At 34.8% G+C, this 19450-nt stretch overlaps 1 protein-coding gene across 1 annotated transcript; it reads right to left on the reverse strand.

The window, feature by feature from the left end:
- Positions 1–6807: 6807 nt before the first annotated feature.
- Positions 6808–8509, reverse strand: LOC131175984 (alkane hydroxylase MAH1-like). The gene has a single exon (XM_058140918.1). It carries the CDS (start codon positions 8476–8478, stop codon positions 6892–6894), a length of 1587 nt encoding a protein of 528 aa, XP_057996901.1. The 5' UTR covers positions 8479–8509; the 3' UTR covers positions 6808–6891.
- Positions 8510–19450: the final 10941 nt, after the last annotated feature.

The raw sequence follows: 19450 nt of genomic DNA on the forward strand, positions 1-19450 counted from the left end.
GACCATCCTTTCTAATCTTTCCCTAGAAATATGATCCAAATGTCTATGCCATAACATTGAAGAGTTCTCATTAACTCTTTGACGTTTGTGCCCAATAACAACATTGATAGGAACATCAATAGATTGAAAGGGAACTGAATTTAAATCCAACGTGTATAAACCATTGCATAAAACAACAGAACTAATAATATCATATTTAAAATAAATTACAATTTTTCCATTGCCCTGAAGAAACACATAACCACACTTATCTATAATAGAACTGGAAATTAAATTTCTCCCTGAAGAAGGAACATAAACAATATCATTTAATTCCAACACATGCCCAGAAGATAAATTCAAAGAAACAGTCCCTATGAGTTCTACTACTGTAACTCCATTTACTCCTAAAACAGTCTTCTCTTTTTCACTTGGCTTCCTCACGTTTTTGAACCCCTGCAAGGAATTTGAAACATGAATGGTAGCACCAGAATCCAACCACCAAGAATTTGAAGGAACATCAACAACATTTGATTCAAAACATACTAGAGCTAGAGGGGCAAGTTCTTGTAACACCCTAGGCAAATCCCATATCGACAAAACACGGGAGAGATGCTGGGTTTACAAGTTGGTGGTTCGTAACCCCTAGTGACGCATTTTAAAACCGTGAGGGCTTCGGCCCAGAGCGGACAATATCACTAGTGGGCTGGGCCATTACATTTGTGGTATCAGAGCCGCTCCGCGTGCAACCTTGAACGATGGTGAGGCAAACCTCAGCGAGGACGCTGAGTCCCATAAGGGGGGTGGATTGTAACACCCTAGGCAAATCCCACATCGACAAAACACGGGAGAGATGCTGGGTTTATAAGTTGTTGGTTCGTAACCCCTAGTGACGCGTTTTAAAACCGTGAGGACTTTAGTCCAGAGCGGACAATATCACTAGTGGGCCAGGCCAGTGAGGGCTTCGGCCTCAGAGCGGACAATATCACTAGTGGGCCGGGCCGTTACATCTCGGCCCACTAGTGATATTGTCCGCTCTGGACCGAAACCCTCACGGTTTTAAAACGCGTCACTAGGGGTTACGAACCACTAACTTATAAACCCAGCATGTCTCCCGTGTTTTGTCGATGTGGGATTTGCCTAGGGTGTTACAATCCACCCCCCTTATGGGACTCAGCATCCTTGCTGAGGTTTGCCCCACCATCGTTCAAGGTTGCACGCGGAGCGGCTCTGATACCACAAATGAAATGGCCCGGCCCACTAGTGATATTGTCCGCTCTGGACCGAAGCCCTCACGGTTTTAAAACGTGTCACTAGGGGTTACGAACTACTAACTTATAAACCCAGCATCTCTACCGTGTTTTGTCGATGTGGGATTTGCCTAGGGTGTTACAGTTCTAGACTATTACCTTCCTTCTCATGCTTCTTCTTAAGCTTAAAATAGTCCTCTAACTTATGGCCAAGCTTCTTGCAATAGTTGCATTTGCCTTTGAAGGGCTTCTTCTTAACTGTTAAATTATGATCATGCTTACCACCATTCTTGTTTTTAAATTTAGCTTTAGGTTTCTTTTCCTTCTGAAATTTCTCATTAGTCTTGATACTAGACCCTTTAAAAACATAATTAACAGATGGAGTATTCCCTTTCCTCATAGATTCCTCTTCTTGGCACACAATGGCTATCAACTAATCAACTGTCCACTCCCCTTCTTGGGAGTTGTAAGAAGTCTTGAGAATTTTGAATTGGGATGGAAGAGATTCAAGAATACGCCAGACCAGAAAACTTTCTCCCAAATCAAGATCAAAAGACTTGAGCTTATTGAAATAACTTATAAGTGTCATGATGTGTTCCCGTACACCACTGACACCATCATATTGGGTGTGCCCCAGCAAAGAAAGATAATGACTCTTTTGAGCCTTGTCAAACTTTTTAAACTTTTCAGCAACAGCCTGCAGGAATTTCTTAGCAGTATCTTTATCAGGAATATCTTGTCTTATGGACTTATCTATAGTATACTTTATCACCATTAAGCAGACCCTATTAGAATTTTGTCACTTTTCATGATAAGTCTTCTCAGCAATAGTGGATTCATCAATAAGTTCAGCAGGTGCATCAACCCTTAAGGCTAAATCCAATTGGGCTATTGCTAGGTACATGCTTAGAGACTCTTTCCAGTCATCAAAATTAGAGCCATTCAGAGTTTTTACAATAGATAATTGCATAGAAACAGCAGCTAGAATCAAACAATAGAGGAAACATGAATTATGTATATAACATAATCACAAAACTAAATTTTCCTTTTAGATCTAGCTAAGAAAGCAGTTATGAACAAAACTGTTATTTATTATAATCCCACCTAAGGGTCCCGGATTACAATAAAATCAAGAAAACTCATTGAACTCATCAAATATATATATGTATGTATGTATGTATGTATATATATATATATATATATATTAATAATGTTGTAACGATAGGTATATCTACTATTAATATAATCCAAATAGCTCTTGAAGTCTATGGGATAAATTTTTAAACAAACTAACAAAATAATTTTATGACTAGTCCCGCGATAAGTGAGTTCATAATCATAAAAGTGTTTAACATAATCAGAATTTTCATGAACACTATATTGTGAGCATAGTAATAATGTTACTACTCATGAATATGTTTTCAATATCCCTGAATATAATTAGTTCAACAAAACTAACAACTATTAAAAGTATTATAGTCCATTTACAAGTTCATCAAAATTTATTCGATGTGCTATTGTATGTGTAATGGATATATTTTGATTGTTGATTATAGGATTCATATGGGACTCATATGGTCAATGGTCCTATTAAAATTGTGCTTTTAGCAAAACAATAAAACTGTGGGATAACGTTAAAAAATCTTAAACTTTCAGGTTTTTCTTTTTTCTTTTTTATAATTGTAACATAAACTCTTTTTTTTATATAAAAAAAAACCATCAACTTTTAACTTATTTATAATTATACCCTACTCTCTATTCCACTGTTAATTTTAATGGCGAAAATATCTAAAAAATCTCAAATTTTACCTTTGTTTTTAATAATTGTACCCTAATTTTTTTGACAAATGTAAGCTAAAATTTAAAATTCACTACAATTGAATCTCACTGTTAATTGCCCTATCAAAAGCTAATAGAAATGTTAGATCAACACTTTTGATCCCTAAATTAAAACAAATTGAACTAAATTTACAATAAAATAAATCCTAATTGATGAATTAACGGGTTCTATTTTTCAACTTTCAATATAGTTTTGGTTGAGTTGTTAAGAGAGAATGTTGATGGGGAGTAAGGTTAGGTCGTCATAAAAGCAGAATTGGATTGGGTAATCAGTGATGGTGGAGTGAATCTGATGGCATGTTAAGGTGATAAAAAATGGTTGAGAGATTTGTTGTACGCTTTAATGTGAAAGGAGAGGATTAAATGCGCTAATTAGTAATGGTGGAGTGAATGGGTGTAGGAGATTGTGTGTAGAGGTTGAGGAGAGCTAGTGGCTGATAAGTGGGGAAGTAGAAGATGAACATCTGTATTCTTGGTAGAAGTGGTATCGTTTTGTTGGAAATGAGTTTTTCTTTTTTTTTTTTTCTTTTTTTATTGTAAATTAGAATCAATTAATTTCAATTTAAGGAATAAAAGTGCTAACCTAGCATTTTTATTATCATTGAATGGGGTAACTAATGAATCTTTGTTAGCATTGAATGGAGTAACTATCTGTAACACCCTAGGCAAATCCCACATCGACAAAACACGGGAGAGATGCTGGTTTATAAGTTAGTGGTTCGTAACCCCTAGTGACGCGTTTTAAAACCGTGAGGGCTTCGGTCCAGAGCGGACAATATCACTAGTGGCCGGGCCATTACATTTGTGGTATCAGAGCCGCTCCGCGTGCAACCTTGAACGATGGTGGGGCAAACCTCAGTGAGGACGCTGAGTCCCATAAGGGGGGTGGATTGTAACACCCTAGGCAAATCCCATATCGACAAAACACGGGAGAGATGCTGAGTTTATAAGTTGGTGGTTCGTAACCCCTAGTGACGCGTTTTAAAATCGTGAGGGCTTCGGTCCAGAGCGGACAATATCACTAGTGGGCCGGGCGCAAATCCCACATCGACAAAACATGGGAGAGATGCTGGATTTATAAGTTGATGGTTCGTAACTCCTAGTGACGGGTTTTAAAACCGTGAGGGTTTCGGTCCAGAGTGGACAATATCACTAGTGGGCCGGGCCATTACATTTGTGGTATCAGAGCCGCTCCGCGTGCAACCTTGAGCGATGGTGGGGCAAACCTCAGTGAGGACGCTAAGTCCCATAAGGGGGGTAGATTGTAACACCCTAGGCAAATCCCACATCGACAAAACACGAGAGAGATGCTGGATTTATAAGTTGATGGTTCGTAACTCCTAGTGACGCGTTTTAAAACCGTGAGGGCTTCGATCCAGAACGGACAAAGCGGACAATACTAACTGGAGAAGGATAGGGCTGTTACACTATCAGTGAGATTTAATTATAGTGAAGTTATAATTGTTAAAAAAATAGTTTATGGTATGATTTAAAAAAAAAAAGAAAAAACAAAGTTAAATATTTTTTTGGACATTTTTCTATGTTGATATGGCAAAATTCATTAGAATTAATGGTGGAGTAGACAGTAGGATATAATTGTACCAAAGTTAATAATTGATGATATTTTTGTTAAAAGAATTAGACATATACATATTCTTTTGGATATTATTTCTATAACCGTTGTATATAAATGATTATATTTTTAAAATTTCATAAAAATTTTCGATTGCTGCAACAGTCTCTAATATTCCTGTAAAAAAAGACCGATAATGTAGCTAATTCTCAAAATGCGGACTAAACAAATTGTTAGAATTATGACTCAAAATCCTAATGGGATTTGAAGAGAGATCTTTTCCTAATTTAAGTGGAAGAAATATTACCTATAATGAGTCGAACTCTTATTTTAGTGTTATTCCTAAATTGAGTGGGACTCCTAATCAGATAAGGATAGAGTGAATTAACACTATAAATAGGAGAATGATGGAAAAAGGTTATTTAGCTTTTGCCCATTGAAGAGAATGACTTAAAGCACATGGAGTGATGCTGTCACGCTTTGCCAATTGCTAAGGATTTAGCTCTGCCCATTGGTGAGGGGCACTTGTCCATTGCAGTGGAGAGAGGCTTCAGCCTAAAGTGGAGTAAGAACATAGAATTCAAGAGCAAGGGATTCTTGTCCATTTGTGAGATAGCTCTTGCCTATATAGTTGAAAGCACCCTTTGTGGTGTAATATTGTAATAGTAAATATATTGGGTTATGTCTAGAGGAGATTGAGAGATACTAACTAATATATTTACTATGACCAGTTTGATTTTGTATGGATTCTCTTGGGTGTAATTGGGTTTATGGGTAGTATAGCTATGAGCCTATAATAATGATTTATTATTGTTGATAGTAGAAGATGGCATGCCCGTAGATGTAGTTCTATGTTGAGAGGGTGAACCACGTAAATATTGATGTTTTGTGTGGTTGTTTTATTTCTTTGTAGTTTATACGCTTTTCGCAGTGCACAACACAAACAATTTATATAATTTTGTAAATGATAATTTTTATACCAAGCATTTTAATATGTGCAGCTCCTTAATTTGTAAAAGCACTGGCTAGAACTAGGGATAGCAACGAGAGTAAGATATCCGCGAAAAACACTATATTCGAAATTCTAACTTAAATCCGATTAATTTTTTGAAATTTAAATTTATCTCAAACTTGATTAAATCTGAATTTATCATTTATTTTCAATTATCCGAATTCATCCCAAATCCGATTATTATTATCCAAAAAATACCTAAATCCATTTAATTTTATATATTTTAATTAAAAATCTGCATAAAAATTAGTTTTGTTAATGATTTTTATATTTAAAATTTAATAATTCTATAAAATATTTCAATTTTATTTTATATATAATAAAATAAAAATATGAAAAACTTAAACTCGTCACGAGTATTAAATTTAAAATTCAAACACATTCTAAACCCGATTATATACTACGTAAACTCATCACATTATGATTTTATTGAATCGAGCATTCATAAAAACTCTACCAATTATCATCTCTAATCGGAACCATGCTAACGTTTGAAACAAATAACTGTCAATTCTCAAGGAAAAAATTGAAAAATTTATTCATTAATAAATTTTGTTAAATGAAATTATATTATTTAAACGGTACGAAAAAAAACAAGTTTACAATTGTAATGCCAAAGACTCATATAAATAGTTAAATTCAACAAATGAAAAGAGCAATTTTATCAAACTGCTCCTATAAACCTCCACGCTACCAAAAGGAACAAAAAAAAAAAAAACAAAGCAATCTCAACCGTTGGATTTCAAGAAAGCATCAAAGCCATTTAAACTACCCTATAAATACCATCATTATCAATTAAAGACCTAACTGCCAATTAACCCTCTCCACTGCAATCCATGGACCATCACTATCAATTAAAGACCTAACCACCGGCTATTAAAGATATTTGGAGATATTTCCAAGAGTCTGAAGTACAGCAAGTTGAATTTTTATTAGAAGAAATCTACGAGTAGCTCTTATTGGTGACTTTTATTTATTGGTATACATGCAAAGTTCATATCTAATGATATGAACTTTGCATGTATACCAATAAATAAAAGTCATCAATAAGAGCTACTCGTAGATTTAACCCAAAATTGTTCAGAGTGGAAAAAGCGAATCCATATAGTCGATTCCAAATTTTTGGGATAAAGGCTTAGTTAAGTTGAGTTGAATTGAGTTGAGTATGCAAAGTTCATATTTAATAGCTTACATGCAAGCTCATAGATTCTGGAGAAAATTGTCACATGAGATTTCCCTCATTTTTCTTCAATTGAGGAAGCAAATCTTTCAAAAACTTTAACCTTCAGACCCTTTTTCATATAAAGTAACACAGAAACACTTGGCTCAATAGGATGGTTTTCAACCACTTGAAGAGAGAAATTCCATAAAACAGCAGCAGCAACCGTTTTCATTTGCAAAAAAGCCAAGTCCTTACCTAAACAAGTCCTGGGTCCTGCATTGAATGTTATGAACTTGTAAGACGGTACATGCTTGATTCCACCTCTCTTTGAAATCCATCTCTCTGGCTTGAATTCTAAGAAATCTTTACCCCATATGTCTTCCATCCTTCCCATTGCATATAAAGAATATATGATCTTCATATTTCCACGGATTGGATGGCCGCTAGGAAGAATGTCTGGTCCAATGGAAGCTTTGTGCACTAAAGGTGCAGGTGGATACAGTCTAAGTGTCTCGCATACAACAGCATGGAGATAAACTAGTTTGCGTACCTCTTCAATACTGAAAATCTTCCACTTACCACCAGTTCCTGCTCTTAGATTTGCTTTCATCTCTTCCAAAATCTTCTTCTCTACAAATGGGTGTGTTCCAACTAGCCAGAAAAGCCAGACAAGTCCAGCAGCTATAGTGTCTCTTCCAGCTGCCAAGAGATTAAAGGCAGTGTCTCTAAGAAATTTGTTTGATTTAGTACGGATTATGACATCTTCTCCTCGTTGATGATCTTCACAATCATCATCTTTAAGCATAAAGTATGTTAATAAGTCGAAATCCTCTCGCTCCTTCTGATTTCTGCTGCTTTGGCCTAATTGTTGTCGCCTTCTTGTAATGCATTGCTCTGCAAAATCATCAAAGATGTCCCAAGCTTTCCTAAGCTTCTTCTCTTTCCCAATCTGCAACCATCTTTGCAACTTCCAAATGCTTCCTGGCAAGGTGTGCCTGTAAATTGCAGCCTCCGACATGTCATCATAGGCCTTCGCACAAGGAATTTGAGGGAATTCCAGGGAAAGGGAATTCGGATCGAAACCTAAAACCAACAAGCAGATGTTATCAAACATGAATCGCTTAAGCACATCTTGTATGTCTACCTCATTTGCTAGTATGGAAGCATTCTCTAGAACAGGGAATAGGCCTTTCAAGATCTTCTGCACCATAGTACTCTTTGCAGCAAGCTCGAATCTCCCACTTTTAAGTACAGAATGAAATAGTGTCCTTATAGTTTTCCAATTATCGGAGTCAGAACTGAAAATGCCGTCTCCCATAGGTTCAAAAATTTGCCTGAAATCCTCGCCTCTGTGGTAGTTGGCGAAATTCTTGCTCAAGATATGGTGGATGTTCATAGAATCGCTAGTGAACACAAAATCCTTGTCACCGAACCAATGTCCTTTGAACAGAAATGTGCCCTGACTTTGCTGGAGAATATAAGTGAGATAATCATGCATACGAGATACGTTCCAAGAAAGCTGTGGAACCATCCCTACTACCGGCCAGTTTATAAGTAGAGAGTTCCCATTCCACCACCATATCCAAAGGATAAGTGTAACAATAGAGAGAAATGCTAGAAGTGCTACTAGCATCTCTGAATGCCCAAGTATGGCCACTTCCATTTTCCAAGTTGCACTCTTACTATATTTTGCATAAGCAACTCTTGGTGTATATATGTTACAACATGCTTCTAAAAAATATATTTATATACAGGATTAAGCCATGCGTACTTGCCTTATGGTAAAAAAAAAATTGCCATTAGGAGAGAGATGTGGGTGGAGGGCCACTCCCCCACCCATGAGGGTGGGATAGAGTCTCCATCCACCTCTCTAGATGGGGGACCTCTCTCCCACCCATCTCTCCCCCACCATCCTCTCTCTGTCTCTTGTCCACCTAGTGTCAGATGGCTGGGTGGAGGGTGAGGGAGCTCTCTTTGTCTCTCCTTTCATCCGGCATCACCCAATAATATACATGCACATCCTCTCATATATTGATTATTAATTATATGTGTGCTAAAATTGTGGTTATTGTTATTATTAATTGTGTATAAGCAAATCTTGGTATGTATTACAACGGCCTTCTAAAACATATATTTATTTTTCTAAGGGATTAAGCTATGCCTACTTGCCTTTTGATTAAAAAAAAAATCACCATTAAATATAAATATGCATTGAAAATTTTAAAATTAGCAACAGTTATAGTTTGTTCATATTCTGGCAGATATGTTGCATAAGTCAAATCAGGAATTTGTTTGGCTGGAAGGAAAACTTTCGTCGTGAGACTGCAGACTCTCTTTTTAGTTGCTGATGCAGCTCTACATTATATATCATTCAATGAAATCAATTCTGTTTCTCATGGCAATAGATTGGGTAGCCTTTTCTTTTCTGAATGCTGCTGTGCTCATCTTAAATTCTCAATGGTAATTGCTTCCGATTTCCTTTTCCTGTTATTGCCCTCCTTAACTCCGGCTATTAAACCCTTTTCTAAGGAAAAAAAATTCAATTAAATTTTTGAAAACTATTATTTTATAAAAATTTAATTCAATTGATTTATTTTTTTACCAATTCTAATAAAAGAATTCAATTATTTTTAATTTAAAAATTCATTCTAAAAAATAGAATTCAATTATAATTGTGTGATAAATTAATTAAACTTAAAAAGTCATAAAAAATATATTTGATTTAATTTTTAGACACAGTTGATAATTAATGGACATTCAAATATCTTAATAAACCTATTTAATATACCTATCAAAAGCTGCAGTTTACATTAATTCTATTTTTAAAATTATTTCTAATCTAACAACTAGCTTATTTAATTTTATTTTTTATTTAAATTATATTATTTATTTTTTATATCAATAAATTATTTAAAATTATAAAAATATTAAATAAATATAAAAATATTATAAATAATAATTAAATTAATTGTAATGTTCATTCTTATATAATAAAAAATATGTGTGTATTTAAAAAAAAAAAATTATCTCTCCTCATTTCTATTCTGTCTCTCATCCTCTTTTCCTTTCTGTCTCTCTCCTAAAAAAGACGGAGGCTAACTCAGTTTCCATTCTCATATTCCCAAAAAATTCTCCTCAACATTTTTTCTCCACAAATTTAACAAAAGTGTTTAGGATTTGTTTGATTACAGAGAAAACATCATCTACGTGAACTTTTGATTTTTGTAAGACTCCTATTTCTTTTGAAATGCCCATGCATGAGTTCTTCCCACTCATATGACACTAGTGATCTTAAGGAAAAAGGAACTATGTCAATAGCAGGGGTAAGCATTTGATTCAAACTGAATGGAATCAAACTGAATTGAATTAAGTCATAAAAATTGAATTACATATTTTAGAAATAGAATCGAATCGAAATTAATGAAAAATCAAATCAAATCGAACCACTTTATTTCGATTTGATTTGATTCAAATCGATTGGTTTTGATTTTTGATTGATTTTTTAATTTAAAGTTGATTTTCAAATTATTTGGTTTAATTTTGATTTTGATTTGAATCTAATAAACATTAATCAATGAAATTAAACAATTTATAAATAAAAAATTATATATAATTCATAAATTTCTCATAAAAATAGATCAATTCAAAAATCAATAAAATTATTTAGTTTGGTTCAGTTTAATTAATTTTTTTTTTCAAAATAGAATCGAATCGAAATAACTGAAATTTTTATAATATAAAATCGAATCAAATTGAATTATTTTAAAAATTAAATTAAATAATTAAATTAAAATAATTCGATTTAATTTATTCAATTTGAACTAAAAAATATCCCCCTACTGGTTAGTAAACTACCAATTACTTCCCCAAAACAATGGTGGAAGATCTTATCCCCAGATTATTTACTTTTCAATAATTAAATTTCTTAGTTGAATGACGACAGCTTTAATGCAATGGTAAAGTTATTTCATTTATAATCGAGAGATTATAAGTTTGAAAATTTATTTGTTTTGTAGAAAATAATTTGTATATATATAAAAATATTTTTTATTATTTTATTATAATATTAAATTAATAATATATATTTATATATATATTAATATTTTTAAATTTTAAAAAAATTATTAAAATTAAAAAAAAATATTTATTTTTTTAGAAAGAGAAAATATTTTTTTAAATACTTAAAAAATATAAAAAATATTTCATTAAATAAATAGAGCCTGAGTAATAAATATCTTCTCTGTAAAATAAAGATAAAACTGTGTACAGCTATTGACACGTTGTGTGCGCCATGAAGCCTGCTGGAACGTTGGCTTTTCAATGACGGGTGCACCATGATGTGGTGCCATGGATTTTTTTTTTTTCATCATATAGGCAATTATTTTCTTAGCTTTCTATAAACAACTAGTTAAATATTTGTGATATGCATTAATTTGATAAAAATTATTTTTTATATTTAATTTAATTTTTCATAATTTATTTTTTATTAAATTTATTTTTAATATTTTTTATATAATTTAATTATTAAAATTTATAAGATACAACTATAATATTGTCACTTAATACTTTATTTTTAACCTTTATATGTTCAGTTTAGATTTTCAATAAAATTATATTTTTTTATCACTTTTTATAATTCATTTTTTATGAAAAATAAATTAGTTAATATATATATAATTAAAATATATCATTATTCATAATATATATATATATATATAAAATCAATATTAAAAATTTTATATTTACATGTTACTATTATTTATTTTTTTTTTATAATCGGTGCTATTTGATTTTTTTTTTAAAATTTAATGGTGTCTTTTTAATATTATAAACAATAATTTAAAATTAATATGTAAAAAATTACAAACAATGATTATACAAACTGATTTTGTTCCATTTGTAAATAAATTTACAAACGGATTTTTCTATATTACAAACGGAAAAATCCACTTGTAATCTGGAAAAATCTTGTAGTGTGAATAAGGTCAATTAACCCAATCAATTTTAAAAAATAAAATTTCCTTATATTTTATTGTATTAAATTATCCACATGACCTCAATAAAATATTTTCTTTTATTTCACTAAAATCTTAATAATTATTTTATTTATTTAGACTTGTTGAACACTTCATCCTATATACTTATATTTTAATCTTTTAAAATAAATAGTAAAACTTAAAAAAAATAACAATCTATCTACTTCTTTTTTTTTTTTTCACCAACTCTTTTTTCTATAACTATCATCTACCCTCCTTCACATATTCACATAATCGCAATCTTTTTCCCTCTCACATCTTTTCATTTTTTTTCTCATTCTATATTGATTGACTTTGTATTTTTTTTTATTTCTATTTTTTGTCAACAAAACTAATAGACAAATTTAATTTTATGAGGTAAAATTTATTTTTTATTTTATAATTCATATTCTATTATTCTAGATCTATTGAATAATTGAGAATTAATTATTCAAGTGTATTTTAATTATAGACAAACCTTATTTGTTTGATGATACATGTATTTATATAATCATTTAGATTAAATTTCATAGTTATTTTATTAATTTTTTTAATCATTTTTAGTTAATTTTATTAGTTATTTAGTTAATTTTTCATAATTGTTAATTTTTAAACAAATTTATTATTATGCTTTTGTTTTGTAGATAAAATGGTATTTTTGAGGAACTAAAAAGTAATTGTGTAAGTAAGGAATGATTTCCAGGTCTAAAAGTGCCAAAATGAAGCTTAAAAATTGAAGAATTTAAAAATTGCTGAAATTTGCATAACTTACTGCACAGCTTGTGTAGCTTTTATACAGAAATAGAAGTAATTTTGGACTTGCCGAAATTTGTGCAAGGGACTACACAGCTTGTGCACCTTCATGCCTACCCTGTGCACCTTCACGGAAGGTCTCCAAACATGTCGAAACTTGTACAGCCAACCTGCATAGCTTGTGCACCTTCATGGGAAGCCTTTGGAACCTGCCAAATGTGCACAAGATCCTGCATAACTTAGTGCATAGCCTGTGCGCTTCTTCATTAATTGGTAGAAGGAGGAATTTTCTCACATGAACAATGACCTCACACACACCATTTTTAGGGCTTTGTCAGAGGATATAAAAAGGACTCTTACCTCATTTTTGTAGCAAGAAGAAAGAAGAAAAAGAAGGGAAGAAAGAAAAGGGGAACTGACACTTCCATTTTTGGACCGAGAAATTGGATTCTTCTTTTCTTATTCACATTTTCTGCACTTCATCTATCAGGTTTCTTCAGTTTTAATTTATTTTTGTTATGTCAGGCACGCAAATCTAAGGCACACACATAATCACACAGTATAGAAAAGAGAAGAAGAATAACATATGATTTAACATGATTTAACTGTAAGGTCTACTTCCACGAGCAAGACATAAGAAAAAAGTTCCACTATGATGAAAAGAGCAAGATACAATCACTCAAAGCTCTCAAACCCTAACCTCAGTGTGTTTCCTGAATATTTCATAACTCTACCTCAAAGGGTAGAATATTACAATATTTATATTGGTCCATGCCCTCCGTTACCACTACAGATCTCACTTTTTATTCCAATCGGGTCGCAGCGTGAAACTTTCTGATTGGGTCATAATTCGGATTCATGAAAACATATCCAAATTTCAAGTCACAAAAAAAAAATAACAATTCTTCCCCTTGACTTGAATTCCCTCCATCATCAACAAAATAACTAGAAGCACTCTGTCTTGCCATATGCCCTCACAAGAGCACTACTGAGCACTACAAACACCAATCAAGTCTACGCAATGCCTAAACTTACTGACTGAAACTCCCTTGGTCATCATATCTACTGGATTATCATGTATAGAAACTTTCTGCATAACTATAGTCCCCTGAGATACAATGTCCCAAATGAAGTGCTATCTAACATTAATGTGCTTAGTTCGCTCATGGTATATCTGATTCTTTGTGAGATGTATTGCACTCTGACTGTCACAAAATGCTGTTGACTTATTCTGTATCAACCCAAGATCACCCACCAAACCTGTAACCATAAAGCTTCCTTTACAGCCTCTGCTAAAGCCATATATTCAGCCTCTGTGGTAGATAAAGCAACTGTAGCTTGCAATGTTGCCTTCTAACTGATAGCACTTTCAGTGAGAATAAACAAATAGCCCGTCAAAGATCTCCTCTTGTCTAAGTCCCCTGTAAAACTGAATCCACATAGCCAATAACTGAATCACTCATCTTAGCCTTGTCAAATATCAGACCAACATCTGTAGTACCCTTCAAATACCTTAGAATCCATTTCACTGCCTGCTAATGCTCTTTTCCAGGACACGCCATGTATCTACTCACAATACTAACTGCATGTGAAATATCAGGTTGAGTGCAAACCATAGCATATATGATGCTACCAACAGCACTTAAATAAGGAATACTGGACACATGCTCCATCTCCTCATCTGTTTTTTGTGACATGTCTACAGATAACTTAAAATGGGCAGCAAACGGAATAGTCATAGACTTAGCATTATTCATGTTGAAACGCTTAAACACTTTCTTAACATATGCCTATTGAGACAAGAAAAGCTTCCCAACACTTCTATCCTTGGTAATTTCCATTCCCAATATCTTCTTTGCAGCACCCAAATCCTTCATCTCAAACTTATCACTCAACCGTTTTTTTAGAATGTTAATTTGTGACATGTTTTTAGCAGCAATAAGCATGTCATCCACATACAATAGTAAATAAACAAAGGAATCATTTGAAAGCTTCTTATGATACACACAACTATCATATGAACTACGAATAAAGCCATTACGAACCATGAATGTATCAAATCTTTTGCACCACTTCCTAGGAGATTGTTTCAAACCATATAAAGATTTCTTAAGTAAGCAAACATGGTTTTCCATACCTGGAATGACAAATCCCTCAGGCTGACTCATATAAAATATTGCTCTTTCAACTCACCATGCAAAAATGTTATCTTCACATCTAGTTGCTCAAACTCTAGATCATAAAGAGCAACCATAGTAAGTAAGACTCTGATAGAATTGTGCTTCACAACTAGAGAAAACACTTCATTAAAGTAAATCCCTTCCCTCTGAGTAAAGCCTTTTGCTGCCAACCATGTCTTATATTGAGATGCTTCAACCCCTGGAGTGCCTTCTTTTTTCTTGAACACCCATTTGCAGCCTACCACTTTCTATCTCTTAGGCAATGTTACAAGCTCCCAAGTCTGATTCTTGTAAAGAGATTCAATTTCTTCACTCATAGCACCAACCCATTGATTTGCATCTGGACAAGAAATAGCTTCTTTATAATTGCTAGGTTCATGCACATCAACTATCTCAGTAACTGACAAGGCAAACGCAACTAGATCTGCATATGCATATCTCTGCGATGGTCTAATTTGTCTTCTCTCTCTACCAGTTGCAATGCTATATGGTTCCTGTTGCTATTGCTCAGGTGCATCCTCTTGTTAATCAGGATCTTGTACCTCATCCTCTGAATCACTGGACTAAACTGTTGAAGTATCAATATCAAGCTCCACTTGTTCTCTGACACCGTGATCTGATTCTGCTATTGACTTCTCCCTCTGACTATCCAATGAAGCAGACTCATTAAATGTCACATCCTTGCTGATAATTAATCTTGAAGACTTTAGATCATTTCACCACAACCTGTAGGCTTTCACTCTAGATGCATACCCTAGAAATGTGCATTTCTTGCCCTCGACTCAAGCTTACCATCCCTCATATGAGTATAAGCAGGGCAACCAAATACTGTCAGCTGAGAGTAATCAGCAGGTGAACTGGACCATATCTCAAAAAGAGTTTTGCACTCAATAGTTGTAGATGGAGATCTATTAACCAAGAAATAGGATGTATTAATTGCTTCAGCCCAGAAATCCTTTCCCAATCCTGAATGTGAGAGTATGCTTCATGCTTTGTCACCAATCACAAAGTGTTCTGTTCATGCGTTCAACAATACTATTCTGTTGTGGTGTTCTTGCACAAGTGCGATGTCTCACTATACCTTTATTGCTATAGAATGCATTGAACTCACGATTACGAAATTCCAACCTGTTATAAGTTCTAAGACGTTTGACCTTCTTTTCTGTCTGTTTCTTAATCATCGTCTTCCATTTTACAAAGGTTGAAAATGCCTCATCTTTTGTTTTCAGAAAATACACCCACACCATGCAAGAGTAATAATCAATCAAAGTCATGAAGTACCTGGCACTGCTCTTGGAAGGGATTCTGTTAGGACCCCATAGATCTGAGTGGATATAATCCACCATTCCTCTAGTCTTATGCACTGCCTTTTTATCGAACTCACCCTAGTCTGTTTGCCAAACACACAGTGTTCACAAAAGTTCACAGATTCTATTTTCTGCCCGTTCAATAAATCTCACTTGCTTAACATAGATAATCCTCTTTCACTCATATGACCAAGACGCAGATGCCACAATCGAGTCTGATTCTGATTATTGCTTTCGGATGCTACTATAGCTTCCCCTAAAACTGTACTGCCCTGAAGAAAATATAATCCTGAAACTAAACTGCTCTTCATGAGTACCATAGAGCTCTTACACACTTTGAGAACTCTATTCTCTGCGTGGTATCTAAATCCATGAGAGTCAAGTGTCCCAAGAGAAATTAGGTTCCTCTTTAGTCTTGGAACATGCCAATACTCTATAGTTCTGAAAATGCCATCAAACATCCTCAATCTGATATTACCAATTCCTTCCACAAATAATGTATGATCATTGCCCAGAAACACCTTGCCACTCATTTGTTTGTAAGTGGCAAACTAGTTTCTATGCGGACACATGTTATAAGTAGCACCAGTATCAAGAATCCAAGAATTTTGTCCATGATCTAAACTCATGGATAAAATTTCTCTAGCACTGTTATCACCATCAGAATCGATAAAACTGTTAATCACATTTGCAGAACTTTCTGGTTGCTTTTCGTTTTTATTTTTTAACTTGGGACAGTCTCTCCTGTAGTGACCTTACTCCCCGCACTTTTTCATTCTTGACTTAAATCTAGCCTTAGATTTCTTCCTACTGGAAGAACCCTCCCTTGAATGTGTTCTTCCCTTGCTCACCAAACCTTCCCCCTCAAATCTTTCTCTATCATCTAGAAAATTCTTTTTCAACTCCTTTGATTTTAGAGAATTACTAACATCGTCTAGTGAAATACTATCTTTCCCAAGCAACAGAGTATCAATAAAAGTCTCATAGGAGGGTGGCAAAGAACATAACACAATAAGGGGCCTGATCCTCACTATCAATCTCAATATCAATATTCTTTAGGTCCATAATGATTGAATTAAATTCATCCAGATGTTCTTTAATAGGCATACCTTCACTCATTCTCAGATTATAAAGCCTTTTCTTCAGATACAGGCAGTTGGTCAGCTATTTGGCAGAGTATAACTCCTTTAATTTCTTTCATGCGGTAGACACTGAGCTTTCACCAGCAATCTTGTGTAGGACATTATCAGTTATGCTCATTAAAATCGCACTCAAGGCTCTCTCCTTCAAATCAACCTTCTCTACCTTTTTTTGTACCTTTTGGAAAGTTATCCTCGATTGCCTTCCATAGACCTTATAGGATCAGGAAAGATTTAATTTTAATCTTCCATAGACTGAAACTCGATCCACCATCAATGTAACAACCCAAAAATTTTAAATTTATAAATAAAATAATTTTGGACCTAATCATAAACCTCTAAGAGGTTGAGGGACTGATAGTGTAATTAGAAGTTAAAAAAAAAAAAGAGACCTAAAAATGCTACCCAGGACACCTCCCCCCCCCCCCCCCCCCTCACTCTCCTTTCTCCCCGACTCCCTCTCCTCCTCCCTCCCCTTTTTCTTCTTGCTGACAAGACGTCCGCTGCCGGTGACCACCCTAGCGGCTTCAGCATGACTGGGCGACCACCAGTGGACAGGAAACGGTGACGGAAGAGAGCAATGGCGAGGACTTCCAAAGCCATTTTCAGCCGTTTCCGATGGCCTACTGGCATGGGAGGGGTGACGCTCGACTCCTGGGACCACGGGCTACCCATCCCGACCGGCGGCGCTCCATTCCATGGAGGTTTTCGATGAGTTTCAAAGAGAGAGAAAGAGGAGAGAGAAAGTGATGGCAGTGGCTTTCCGGCCACTTTTCTGGCGATCCTACTGTCCGATCGGAAATCTGAGATCACTGATGGACTCAGGATGACGAGATCTTTGAGATAGGACTGGTCCCACTCCGATCGGACACCGTTTGAAAAAAGCGATAATCGGACAGTCCATATCTCTTGGTGAGATTTTTGAACTTTTTTTATTTCCAAAATTTAAAAATAATTTTATGATAATTATTAACAAAATTTGGAATTAATTTAGGTGCAATCGGATCGAGGATAGCTCATCGACACTGAGACTGCATTTTTAGCCAGATCCGGCAGCCCGGCAGCCCATCTCAGAACGTGGTCAATATTACAGTCAATCCTAGCATTTTCAGACGTTCTGGACACGTCCTAGGTGTCAGAATTGGCATAGGTAAACCCGAACTCCAAGTTGCTCATTTTCGGTTAATACCGATTTAGAATAAAATTCATAAAATATTCGTGGATGATCAAAAAATTATAATTTCTTTTGCAATAGCCTTATAATATTATTAAAAACCGCAGGGCAGGTTTATAGAATTTTTAAAGTTAGTTTGGATAGTTTTTGAAAAATATTAGTTTTGAAGTCTTATAATTGAGTTGTCTGATGTTGTGATTATTGCTTGGTTTGGAGGGCCCAGGAGGGGCCATATAATGATGATGAGATATGGGTTGAGTTTAGAAGTGTTATTTGAACCATTTTGCAGGTTGGGTAGTTCTTAGGTATGGAGGAGACTCTGCTGGATTTTCGGCATGACTTAGGACATCTCTGGTCTTTTCTTAGTTTGTATTGAGTCAAATGTATTAAATAATTGTAATAAAATTGTTAGGTGAGCCGGGACAACCTTCCTCCTCCGCCCAGCCACCACAGTGACTTCGGTTAAGTCTGTGAGTAAAATATTAATTTTAATTGTAATTTTGATATTATTATATGTTCAAGCATGCCCATGTAACAGCCCGATCCTTCTCCAGTTAGTATTGTCCGCTTTGGCCCATGGGCCTCACGGATTTGTCCCTTAGGAGGTTTCATTCCCAAAAGCGCGCTGACCAGGTGAGGAAGGCTCCCACATATATGGCCCAAATCTTTTCTTCCCGTTTCCGATGTGGGACACGAAGTTTCCACCCGGTGCGTAGCTGGTTGAACAAGCATGTCCCAACCCCATCCTGGTCATGACAAGCCCACCACTTCACGGTGCGTCCTCACACCACACACCGTACTAGAGGAGTCGGCTCGATACCAAATTGTAACAGCCCGATCCTTCTCCAGTTAGTATTGTCCGCTTTGGCCCATGGGCCTCACGGATTTGTCCCTTGGGAGATTTCATTCCCAAAAGCGCGCTGACCAGGTGAGGAAGGCTCCCACATATATGGCCCAAATCTTTTCTTCCCGTTTCCGATGTGGGACACGAAGTTTCCACCCCAGTGCGTAGCTGGTTGAACAAGCATGTCCCAACCCCATCCCTGGGTCATGACAGCCCATGCATC

This window comes from Hevea brasiliensis, chromosome 18, assembly GCF_030052815.1.
Source record: "Hevea brasiliensis isolate MT/VB/25A 57/8 chromosome 18, ASM3005281v1, whole genome shotgun sequence".
Lineage (NCBI taxonomy): Eukaryota > Viridiplantae > Streptophyta > Magnoliopsida > Malpighiales > Euphorbiaceae > Hevea > Hevea brasiliensis.